Source organism: Vipera ursinii (genome assembly GCF_947247035.1).
Source record: "Vipera ursinii genome assembly, chromosome: 2".
Lineage (NCBI taxonomy): Eukaryota > Metazoa > Chordata > Lepidosauria > Squamata > Viperidae > Vipera > Vipera ursinii.
This window is the reverse complement of record NC_139513.1, coordinates 5,005,708-5,017,811: the sequence shown is the minus strand read 5'-3', so window position 1 is coordinate 5,017,811 and position 12,104 is coordinate 5,005,708. Positions and strand designations below refer to the sequence as shown.

Sequence of the window (12,104 nt, the reverse complement as noted above, 5' to 3'; positions counted from 1 at the left end):
TTCTTTTTCAGACCAACCTGAGGTATAACATCCACCCACCCCAGGAGGAGGCGCCATTCAAGTTGCTTGTGCAAACAATTCCTCAAGATTCCACTGGACCTAAAGCCCACCAGACCTTTGACATTGCTATCAACGTCAGGTAACGGGTCAACCCTGAGCACGTGGGAATATGCATGGGGGCAAAGGGAACCTATCCTTGCTGTTTAGCCAGTGCTTCTCCTCCGGGGATGGGCAACCTCTACGGGTTCGAGGGCCGCAACGTGGCTCCTCCACCTTCTGAAAAGCCATTGTTCTGCACTCCGGGAGGGAGTGGATGGAAGCCCTGAGGGCACACCCAAGCTTTTATGAATCTGCATGCAGCGTTTCGCCCTTAAGCTGTGCATTTTTACTTTTTAAAAAAAATGTGACGTGGCTTCTTTCTTTTCTTGGTTTCCCAGTTACACTGGCCAACGCGGGGTTTCTAACATGTTAATTGTCCAGATTAAGATGCTATCCGGATACATCCCAGTGAAATCGACCGTAAAGTTGGTAAAGACTTTTTTTCTCCCCTCCAAAGAATTTTTTGCTCTTGGCAACAAAGCTGGGCCTGGAGAAGTTAACGTTCAATCAGAATCAGAATAGAGCTGGCAGAGACCTTGGAGGTCTTCTAGTCCAGCCCCTTGCTCAAGCAGAAGATCCTACACCATTTCAGACAAGTGACTGTCCAGTCTCTACTTAAAAACCTCCAATAATGAAGCACCATTGCGCTTCAGACATTGTGGGTCTTCACCACTGAAGTTTTTAAAGAAAAGACTGGACAGTCACTTATCTAAAATGATATAGTGTGTCCTGCTTTTGCTAGGGGTTGGACTAGAAGATCTCCAAGGTCCCTTCCAGCCATATTCTGATTGACTGAAATACCAAAAGAGGAAGGGAGGCAAGCCCTCTGTGTAGAATTTTGCAATTATTTACAATACGTATTTAATCAAGATAGCATTTAGTTGATCAGGCTGTAGCACATGTGAGTTGATGAGGTCAGAAGGGTGAGGTAATTGGGATGAATACGAAGCTTTCTTGAGTTAAAATGGGAAGCCCTTTCTTTTAAGGGTTCTTTCTCCCTGGCATTTTATTATAGTTTATTTTCTGAATTAATAATATTCCTGTAAGTCTCTTAAGAGTGTTGACATTTTATTTTCCCTGGGAGAATGTATTTGAGCTGGGGGATAACGCCAACATCTACTTTACTGCTTCTGAGTCTGAAGTTCACCTCCAGGGATCATCTCAAGTTCTCCATTTTGAGAGAAATCCCCTTCCCCTTCTACATAGATAATGCCAGGAGTGGTTTGGTGGTTCTCCATGAGGGCCTTCCCTTCCTTCCCTTCCTTCCAAGCCAAAGAGTTTGGATTATGACACCAGCTTTTCCCTTTCTTCACCAGCTGGAAGAACGTCATTTGATCCAGCAGGCTGAAATTTCAGCCACCCAGGTCCTCCTGTACTTGGAACAGGTAAGTGGGGCTGGTGAACGAGAGTTGTGGTGGGCGAACTCTTCCTCCCTACAAGAAGATAGGGCTCATGTCATGTGATAAAATTAGCTCTGGTCACCAAGATATTAAAAAAGTGATTGAGACTCTTGAAATGGTGCAGAGAGTAGCAACAACGATGATTAGGGGACCGGAGGCTAAAACTTACGAAGAACAGTTGCAGGAATTAGACATGTTTGTCTAGTGAAAAGAAGAACTAAGGGTGATATGATAGCAGTCTTCCAAGATTTAAGAGGCTGCCCCAAAGAAGAGGGGGTCAAGCTGTTCTCCAAAGCAGCTGAAGGCTGCTAATCAATGAGAGAAGCAACCTAGAACTAAGGAGAAACTTCCTGACAGCTAGAAGAATTAATCAGTGGAACGATTTGCCTCTAGTCTAGAAGTTGTGGGTGCTCCAATACTTTAAGAAGAGACTGGACAACCATTTGTATGAAATGTGTTATAGGGTTTCTTGCCTGAGCAAGGTCTGTTCCGATTCTGTTATTCTATTGTACAGGTTGCCTTCAGAAGTGGTGGATGCTACATCACTGGAGGTTTTTAAGAAAGACTGGACAGCCACCTATCTGAAAGGGCATAGGAGCTCCTCCTTGAGCAGGGGGTTGGACTAGAAGACCTCCAAGGTCCCTCCCAGCTCTATTCTGATTGGTTGTTCTGTTCCTCTCTGGTGGGAGGGAGTCAGCTAATCCTCAGAGGTCCTCTATGGATAGGGCCAAAATATGTCCTTGGTCTTAAAAAGTTCAGGTAACTAGGGAACTTGGAAATAGCCTTGCAAGAACAAGGTCCCCATTACTTCCCTGTGGATAGTTGCATACTTCAGAGAAGACACTTCTCTAGCCTCTTGAATAATCCCATCATTTCTCTTGGTCTGCAGCTCAGCAATGTAAGCCAGAGTTATTCCTTCAAAGTCGAGCTTGAAACTCCGGTCCAGGACCTGAAACCTTCCTGGGTGAAAGTCTACGATTATTATGAAACCGGTGAGAAGGGGATCCCAGTGGGGAGAGGCCTGATCGGCGTACTTAATTATTTTTCAAAATCCATATCCTTCTTCCAAGTTTACCCCAAACTTCAAAGGTGTTGTCAAAGTGATAAGGGCTTTGACACCAGTTCTTGGAAACAATGTAATGCAGCATGAGGACTAGCGACCCTGGTGTCGATAGACCAAATGAAATGATGCACTCTGACAGTTGCTCCTCTTTTGTTTGCGTTTCCAGATGAGTTTGCCATCTCGGAGTACACCGCCCCCTGCAGCACAGGTGGAGTATAAACAGCAACCGATTTTTGCCAAAATTCTCAATTTCAGACATTTCTTTTCTCAGAGAACATCACAGGATTGTTTTATTTTAACAAGAACTTCCAAATATTTCGATATTGCTCTGTTTCTGCAGAGTTAAGAACAATCCTTTCCAAAGAGCAGTTAGATATTGCTATTGAGAACTTTTTAATGTGAATTTTGTTATAATGGTGTGGAACCCCAGTTTGCAATCTGTATATGGACAGAATCTTCCTGAAGCCCATTTGGGACACTACACTGCAGAAACCAGCCTCTTTTGTGGCTGCAATAGCCCCATGGAATAATCTGGTTTTCCTACAAATATGCCATGTTGACCCCACCCACCCCCTGCAAACGCCGTGATAGGAGCATGCTTACATATAGTTTTACATCCAGTTTTGATTGTCATGATATAAAAAAGACATTGAGACTCTAGAAAGAGTGCAGAGAAGAGCAACAAAATTGATTAGGGGACAGAAAGTTAAAACATATGAAAAACGGTTGCTGGAATTGGTATGTCTAGTTTAATGAAAAGAAGGAATGACATGATAGCAGTCTTCCAATATTTCAGGGGCCAAAAAGAAGAGTGTGTGTGTGTGTGGGGGGGGGGGTTTCAACCTATTCTCCAAAGCACCTGAGGGCAGGGCAAGAAGCAATGGATGGAAACTAATCAAGGAGAGAAGCAACCAAGAACTAAGGGGAAATTTCTTGACAGTGAGAACAATTAATCAGTGAAAGAGCTTGTCTTCAGAATTTGTGAATGCCCCAACACTGGAAGTTTTTAAGAAGAGACTGGACAGCCATTTGTCTGAAATAGTATAGGGTTTCCTGCCTGAGCAGGAGGGTGGCCTAGAAGATCTCCAAGGTCCCTTCCAACACTATTCTGATTCAAAATACTTAGATGTCATGAAAGACATAACAAAATACCACCATTTATCCTTACTAGCATAACATTATAGCCAGCGCCTACATTGTTAATGATAGGTCTAGTGCAGGAGAAAAGCATTTATTCTGTAAAGCACTGATTATCAGAGCAAGAGAGAGCAACGTCTCTCAAGACCACATGTACACATTATTCTGTTCTCTATAAGAAGAACACTTGTGCTGGATCCAAACAAAGCCCACTTTAATCCAGCATTTTGCTTCTTACGGGACCAACCAGTTGCTTCTTCTTCCAGATGACCAACTTCTTCTGCTTCCATCTGGAAATCTGGAGCCCAGATACATGTTCAAGGCAGATTTTGTAGGACCAGTTAGACCTGATCCTCTCCTGCATTTTTTTAAATAATTGTTTATATGGTTAATTGGTTGATTTATTAGTCTCATCAGGTCCATGTAAGCTCGTAACAACCACATAGATTTTCTCCATCACAGTCTTTCCATAATCTGCTCTTTCAGGTCACCCAATGATGCCCTCATCACCACTGACACTAAGTCCCTTGTTGCTAATTGTCCTCTTGTCTTACCCTCCATCTTTCCCAACATCAAAGCCTTTTCCAGGGAACTAAGTCTTCACAAAGTAGGATAATTTCATGGTCAAAGAGTAACTCTCAGGTGGGAAAGACCAGATTCTCATGTGAAGTTCCAATTAGACTAATTTATAGTTTATCCCTATGCTCAGGAACCTACTCAAGTAATGATTACCACTATTTGGTGCTAATAAAGGTAAATGAAATTCAAGGGGAGTCTGTTGGATTTAGTCCATTTGTGGCTATGAAGAGATTCTAAGCTAAGTCCTCTTTTGACTTCACCCCCCGTTTGTGCCATTCTTTCTCCTACAGTACCACAAACGAACCTCCCAGGCTAGGCTGGACTTTTGTTTTGTTTTGTTTGATATTTATCATGTATATATTTATTTGTTGAAGCTTTTCAACTGCCCCAAAGCTGAAATTCTCTGGGTGGTTGGTTGGCAATAAGACACACTAAGAAAACCGTAATTTTAATAAAGACATACGCAATCAAATCAAGTGTGAAATGAAAACACCATATAAACTAGACAGTGACACAACAACCATTCAAAAACTAAAATAATCTTGAGTTAAAAGCCAACTTAAAAAGAGGGGAACATGGAAAAGTTCTTCACCTGGTGCCAGAGTGAGACTCATGTGAGCATCTGTCGAGCTTCTCCAGTGAATAATTGCACAGGTAGGGTGCTGCTACCATAGAAAAATCTTTCCCGCTTTTAAAGGCCATCTCACCTCTCTTGATTTTATGTGAGTGTGTGGGACAATATAAAGGTCAAATCTGAGGAATATCTTCACAAAAACACTTTAATTGACTTACCTTAGCTTTTGTATTGACAACAACATCTACAAAACCATGGGATTATCTTGGGATTCAACGGAACATACTGACTAGGGAAAATGCTTGGCAAAAAAGGGCCAAAGCCAGAATTAAGAAATTAGTTGAAGGGATTCATTTGATGGAATATTTAAAGATTAAACACTTGTTTGAATACGGTTAAAGAAATAATTTTTTGAATACAAATGAATCTTAGCTTAGGAGGGATAGGCTCCTTAAGCAATACAGTATTTTTATTTTTATTTTGCCTATGATACGAGAAATATAAAAATGTGTGGGAAGATTCATATGAGGGAAATGTATTAAATATTCAAATATAATAGATTTTGAAGATTTGAATAAGTTTTTCAAAAATGAAACATTGATTATTAAGGTATTTAGTTTAAGAGGGATATGCTTTTTTAGATAGTATATTATTTTTCTCCTTTCTTTGTTCTATTTCAAGATACGAAAAATGTATGGGTTGGGATGGTTCATATGAGGAAAAAGATTTCAATATATGTGTAATTAACTAAGAAAATTTTAACAAGTAAAAATGCTTTCTTTTGAATATTGTGGGGAAAATAAATTTAAATGAAAACTCTAAAAACAGGATCTACGACAAGGTGATCTAGATGATTAATTAGAAAAGAAGTTTAATAATGAAGTGGAAGATATTCACAGACATTTAACTGTTATTTTTCAAAAAAATACCAAGAACTGTTTTGATTTAAGGTTGATAAAAGAGAATATTATTGGAAGTAGAGAAAATCAAGGAAAATTACTATGTGGAACGTGGAACTATAAAAATTAAATGTTATTAATTATTTGTAAATACAAACACTGTTTACCAAATATTAATGGTGATATGTAAAAAACCCCAAATATGTATGTATACACACATACACACACATATATAACACACACACACACACACAAACACACACACACACACACACACATATATATATGTGTGTGTGTGTGTGTGTGTGTGTTATATATGTGTGTGTATGTGTATATATATATGTGTGTGTGTGTGTATACACACACATATATAACACACACACACACAAACACACACACACACACACACATATATATATGTGTGTGTGTGTGTGTTATATATGTGTGTGTATACACACACACACATATATATACACATACACACACATATATAACACACACACACACACACACACACACACATATATATATATATATATATATATATATATATATATATATATATGTGTGTGTGTGTGTGTGTTTGTGTGTGTGTGTGTGTGTAAATTACTAACAAAGAATTAAGGGAGACTGAAATGCATTTCTAACTTATTAGTTTTCATCAGTCAGCCATACCCTTCTGAGATTCGAACCTGATCCACATACAAACACCTGCAAAAAACTCAGAAAACATATATATATCCAGTTTTTCTTTGCCGTGTGGCCAGATTACGAAGGTGTCATCTACGTATCTGAGCCAGAGTTTGGGTTTGTGGTTGGATTTTTCTAGAGCGAGGGTTTCAAAGTGTTCCATGTAGAGGTTTGCGATGACAGGTGAAAGGGGTGATCCCATGGGTGCTCCTTCCATTTGTTTGTATCTTTGTCCATTGTAGATGAAGTATGTGTTAGATAGGCAGTGGTTGGTCAGATCTAGGATGTGTTTTGGGGGGTTGTATTTATTTAGGATAGCTGTCAAGCCTTCTTTGATTGGCACTTGGGTGAAGAGGGATACTACATCGAAGCTCACAAGTAGGTCACAGGGCTATAAGTTTAGTTTACTTATGATCTCTATGAATTGGAATGAGTTTTGTACATGTGAGGTGATGGAATTTGCGTAAGGCTGTAGTTGTTTGGCAAGAAATTTGGCTAGATTTTGTAGAGGTGAGCCTATGGAGCTGACTATGGGTCTGAGTGGGGTTCCTTCTTTGTGTATCTTGGGCAGACCATAGAGCTTAGGACATCTGGATGATTTTTCTCTGGGAATGATTGTTTGCTGGATCTCTTCACTCATGGGGGTGGCTTTTATTTTGGATTTTGTGGTTTTTTCCAGGTAGGTGGTGGGATCTGTCTTGAGGAGTTTGTATGTGGAGTCTCGGAGTAGGTTGGATAATTTGGTATGGTAGTCAGATGAGTTCATTACCACTGTGGCGTTGCCTTTGTCTGCTGGCAGAATGATTATACTGGTGTCTTTTTTTAGGTTAAGTAGTGCTGTCTCTTTGGGTAAGTTGCTTTTGGGTGGTTTGCTGGTGCAGAGGATGTTGGTAACTTCGAGTCTGATTTTGTTGGCGTCGTCAGGGTTAATTTTGGTCAGGCTGGATTCGACTTCGCATATAATGGTTTCCGTGGGAATGTGTTTGGGAGCGACTGCAAAATTAAATCCTTTAGACAGGACGTTGGTTTCGGCTTTGGTGAGAATCCTATCTGAGATGTTGTGCACAGTTTGTTTCATGTGTTGCTGTGAGAGAGGAGGGGTTTGTTTCTGGCGTTCCTTTAGTCTTCAGAGTTTATTGGTGTGTGTGTCTGTTTTGTAGGCAGTCTCTGTTTCAGCTCTCCAGACAGCGATTTGTTTGAATTTGTCCCAAAGTGTGGGGTGGATCTTGTTGCTGAGTTTAAGGTGAAGTGTGAGGAGGTCTCTGTTGATTCGGTCCAGGAGGAATCTTTTTGTGTGGAGTTCATTTCTGATTAGGGCCAATTCAGTTCTTATCAGGATGCGTTTGATGGCTGCAGAGTTGGAGTGGAATTTCAATTGGAAGGATGTGGGGATTAAATTTTGATCTCGGCAGTTGCGTAGGAATGTGAGGTCACACAGAATGGAAGCTCTTCGTACTTCGAGTTTTTCGTAGGTCCTAGTTAGCTGGTGGATTTCCTCCCCGTAGAGGTAAGATATTTGTTTTCTGAGGTTTTCGCGGGTGTTTGTATGTGGATCTTTGGTCATTCGGGTGTATAAATGTATATATATATGTGTGTGTAAATGTGTAAAATTTCATGCTTTTTCTTCAACAGACGAAGAGGTCAAAAAAATCCGTTAAGCAAGAAAAGCTCCAGCCAAGCAAAACAAGGAAGAATCAATCATATTTGCTCACCCCCTTTTGTCTGTACAAAAACCCACTGCATGTATGTGCCCAATTTACTGTCAACTTCTGAACCGAACCTGGCTGAAGCCATATTTGTCAATCTACGTTGCCACATAGGTTTGGGGGCAAGAGGGGAAGGAAAAAAAAAGAATTGCTAGACAAAACATGGAGCGGTCCCTTGGGAACCAAGGTCATTCTCCATAGGAATGGAGATGTGTCCCAGAGCCTGCCAATTGCTTTCATTGGGTAGCATAATCAATAGCATAATGCAGGGGAGGGAAATGTTATATGTAGTTACACTGAAGCCCTAGGCCTAGGGGAAAGTTTAGAGTTGGTTTCACTTTTGACCTTACCAATATTATGTATCTAATAAACATGTGCTTTGAGGAAACTTCAAGCCTCGGAGTTCTGCTTTATTTGGTTGGAATGGTCACATAGTAAATGGTCACATTTACACTGACTTCCAGGAGACTGACTACTTACATTTTCACCAGTTATGGTGTCAGAAAACGGGTACAGATCGCCACTGGAGATCCAGAGCAGAAATTGTTTTACTTTCTCCAATCATTGGATGAAATAAAACAAGTTTTTTTCCTATTCCATCAGAGTTTCTCAGGTGAATCTTGTAACGAGGATATGTCTAAAGGTGTCTGTAGGGAGTGGTGGGGTACGGGGGGCAGTTTTGCTAAGAGCTGCTCTCAAAATTGGAGAGAACCAGGAAAATCATTGAGGCGGGATGGGAAACCAAAGTGCGGATTGAAGGAAGCCAAAGTAAACCAAGAGGGGAAAAAATCAGATACGGATTAACATTTAATGCAGTAAATGAATCAATGTATAAAATTAATATTTGGCCGGTTGAAGATATGGAACAGCAGATATGTTTACACATACATATTCAAGATTGGTCCTTCTCAAGCATATAGGAGAAGCATTGAAAATTATGGTTCGAAAAGTCAACGGGTGAGCTCCACATTTCTCTCAAACTTTAACGTTTGAGGTATGTTTTCTTAATTTTGACCACTTGAAGATGTGTAAACCCAACTCCCATAATTCCCCAGCCACCTGGGGAAACTAAAAATGAACTGTGATGAGACTGTTTCTTAAGGTAACCATTTTTACAAATTCAATCCCGTTTTTTAGAATCTCTTGTAATGAAAAAAATATTTCCTTTCCTTCTCTCTCTTCTCCTCCCATCCCACCCCACCCCATCCCATCCCATTGTGATCTCTTACAATATTGCTTAGAATATTTTTCCAGAACTCAAATCTTCAGCTTCTTTTTTATACACTGACCTGTATATCCTTTTATCATTTTTCTCTGATTGTCTTGGCTGAAATAAAAGAACAGATTTGTACAGATTATCCCAGCCAGTGTCAATTTTTTCTTGTCCTAAACTAACTTTTGGAACCGCACAATTTACTATTGTGGAGAATGCTGGAATTGTTAAGTCTAGAAAAAAAACCTGAAGGGAGTCATGATATCAAGGTTTAAGTACATAAATAGTGTCATATCTGAAAGATGTTCATAGATTGTAGCTATCACAATTTGGTTTCACTATCAGAAAAAAAATGTCCAGGTGGAAAAATTGAGGCTAGAAAAGAAACTGGAACAAATTCAGATAGACGCACAGTATTCTTCTGTCAAACTAAACAGATTTTTATTGTTAGCACTGCAGAAGAAATATTTCATGCTTATGTTTCCCACATGCAGGAACCTTCGATTAACAACCAAGTATACATTTGTTTACAGAGCTTCCTGCAGTTCCTTCATTGTTTGCATGGCTGTCCCTATAATCCACACATTTATTAAACTCAGTGACTGAGCTGTGTTATGTTAACTCCCTCTTTAAAAAAACAACAACAAAACACCTTTGCTTCATTTTTGCCTTCTTCTTCCATCTTGGAAGAAATGGAATTAAAAAAAATCTTGGTCCTGCTATGTCCCTCGGTTACACCTGGATGCCTTTTTCTAATGCAGGCCTTTTTCTCCAGCAAACAAGTCCTTGGTGCAGCCAATCTGCTGCCTTGGGCGATCCTTACTTCTTTCTTCAGCATTTTCGCATCCCAGTCTTGAGACAGTTGCAGCAATGTCAGTTCACTCACAAAAATAATGCTCTCACTGTCACGGAAGAATTAAGCTTCCTATCAGAGGAGGATGGACCGTGGCTCATCTGATGCATGGTGAATATCAAAGAAAGAAAATCCGAGGCATATTCTACAGTAAAACTTTTAATGAGCAAAACAAAGCAAGACCTAAACTGACTACATCTCTCGTCAGGCAGAAGAGAAAAAAAAAAAGTAACAGAGTAACTGTGAGAAACTTTTTCTAGACATGCACACAAAACAGTTTGAAACCATAACATGGCTGGACATGTGAGATTCACTATGGTTACATGATAAGATAATAACACAGGTGCAGAGAGCAGGGGAAAATGTACAGATAGAAATGAGCTGCTGGCAAAATTTAAAAAAACGGCAGTGACACTCACAAGCACAGAAGTCTTCTTTGGCCTGACAAATCTGCGCCTCAGAAATCTTGACTTTGCAGCTGTTCTCATTAACCTAGAATATTCTACATATGAGGGCAAAGGTTCGTTCTCTGAGCTTGTGGGTTGGTTTCCGAACGTTTCATTACCAGGCTAGGTAACATCTTCAGTGGAGTTTGGGGGAATGTCAGTGTCAGTGTCCTTCTATTTATAAGGGCTTCAGGTGTGGTTGTGTCAAGTGAGGGTCTTGTGATGGGTGTTTTAATGGGTCTGTGAGTCATCAATGAGAGGTTTGTGATGGGTCTTGTGATGGGAAGATGTTGCCTAGCCTGGTAACGAAACATTCAGAAACCAACCCACAAGCTGTGAGACCGAACCTTCACGCTCATACTTCACCCGAGCTACAGATATTCAACACTATTCTATATATCCAGTTTGGGTACCACAGTACAGAAAGGACAATTACATGATAAGCAAGACACTGAAGGCCTGGAAACCAAGCTCAAGAAGGAACAGTTAAAGGAACTGGGTTTGTTTAACCTACAATAGCAATAGCACTTAGACTTATATAGTGCTTCATGGTGCTTTACAGCCCTTTTTAAGTGGTTTACAGAGTCAGCTTATTGCGCCAACAATCTGGGTCCTCTCTTTACCGACGTTGGAAGGATGGAAAGCTGGGTCAACCTTGAGCTGGTCAGGATCAAACTCCTGACAATGGGCAGAATCAGCCTGCAATACTGCATTCTAACCACTGCATCACCACAGCGCTTCAAAAAACACAGTGGAAAGCAAAGACAATAACTGCCTTCAAATATTTCAAGAGTTGTCACACTTCAGTAATAATCTTAATTGTTATGCCAAAGGGCTGGACAATGGATTCAAATGTTGAAGATGAACATTCAGATTAAACATTAAGAGAAAATAAATGGTTGATAACCAGCTCAGTGTTAAGTGATGATTTCTTCTTTAGAGGTCTATAATAAAAATAAAAGGGAATTGCTTATTTTACCAACATCTGATATGCTAATTTGAAGGAGCATTCCCCCCCAAAAAAAAAAATTCAGAAAACAAAGAGGACTTATGTAATGTGTCAAAAGTTTGAATCATGGCAAGTGGACCAGTCTTAATCTGAGACATTTTGTTGCTCATCCAAGCAACTTCATCAATCTGAGCAAAATTAGTTGAGCAGAGAGTCAGAGATTTGTTAGAATGTACCAACTTTTGCCACACCAGTGTCAAGGTTTCTCTTCCAAAAAATGGCTTGCAATCTGTCAATGACAACACAATCAACCAGACCAAAGGTGTTTAAAGATTAGATCAGGGCAACTGGACCAAACTGAGCAATGACACATCTCAGATTAAAAGTGTTTGGTCCAGTTGCCATGATTTAATGTATAAATGTTTGTTGGCCAGTGCAGCATGAAGTGAGGACTTCTTCTCTAAAGCCCTATGATGGGAAAAAACGAAATTGCTTA

At 40.1% G+C, this 12,104-nt stretch overlaps 1 protein-coding gene across 1 annotated transcript in view; it reads left to right on the top strand.

The window, feature by feature from the left end:
* Positions 1–8,527, top strand: part of LOC310634717 (alpha-2-macroglobulin-like) — a gene marked incomplete at its 5' end in the record, with an annotated part of 88,928 nt that extends 80,401 nt beyond the window's left edge. Inside the window, 6 exons of the mRNA XM_083353251.1 lie at positions 12–139; positions 438–528; positions 1,416–1,484; positions 2,389–2,491; positions 2,729–2,770; positions 8,074–8,527. Of these exons, the coding sequence (XP_083209377.1) occupies positions 12–139; positions 438–528; positions 1,416–1,484; positions 2,389–2,491; positions 2,729–2,770; positions 8,074–8,099 (459 nt within the window). The 3' untranslated portion in view covers positions 8,100–8,527. The remainder of the gene's footprint in view (positions 1–11; positions 140–437; positions 529–1,415; positions 1,485–2,388; positions 2,492–2,728; positions 2,771–8,073) is intronic.
* Between the last annotated feature and the right edge of the window lie 3,577 nt (positions 8,528–12,104).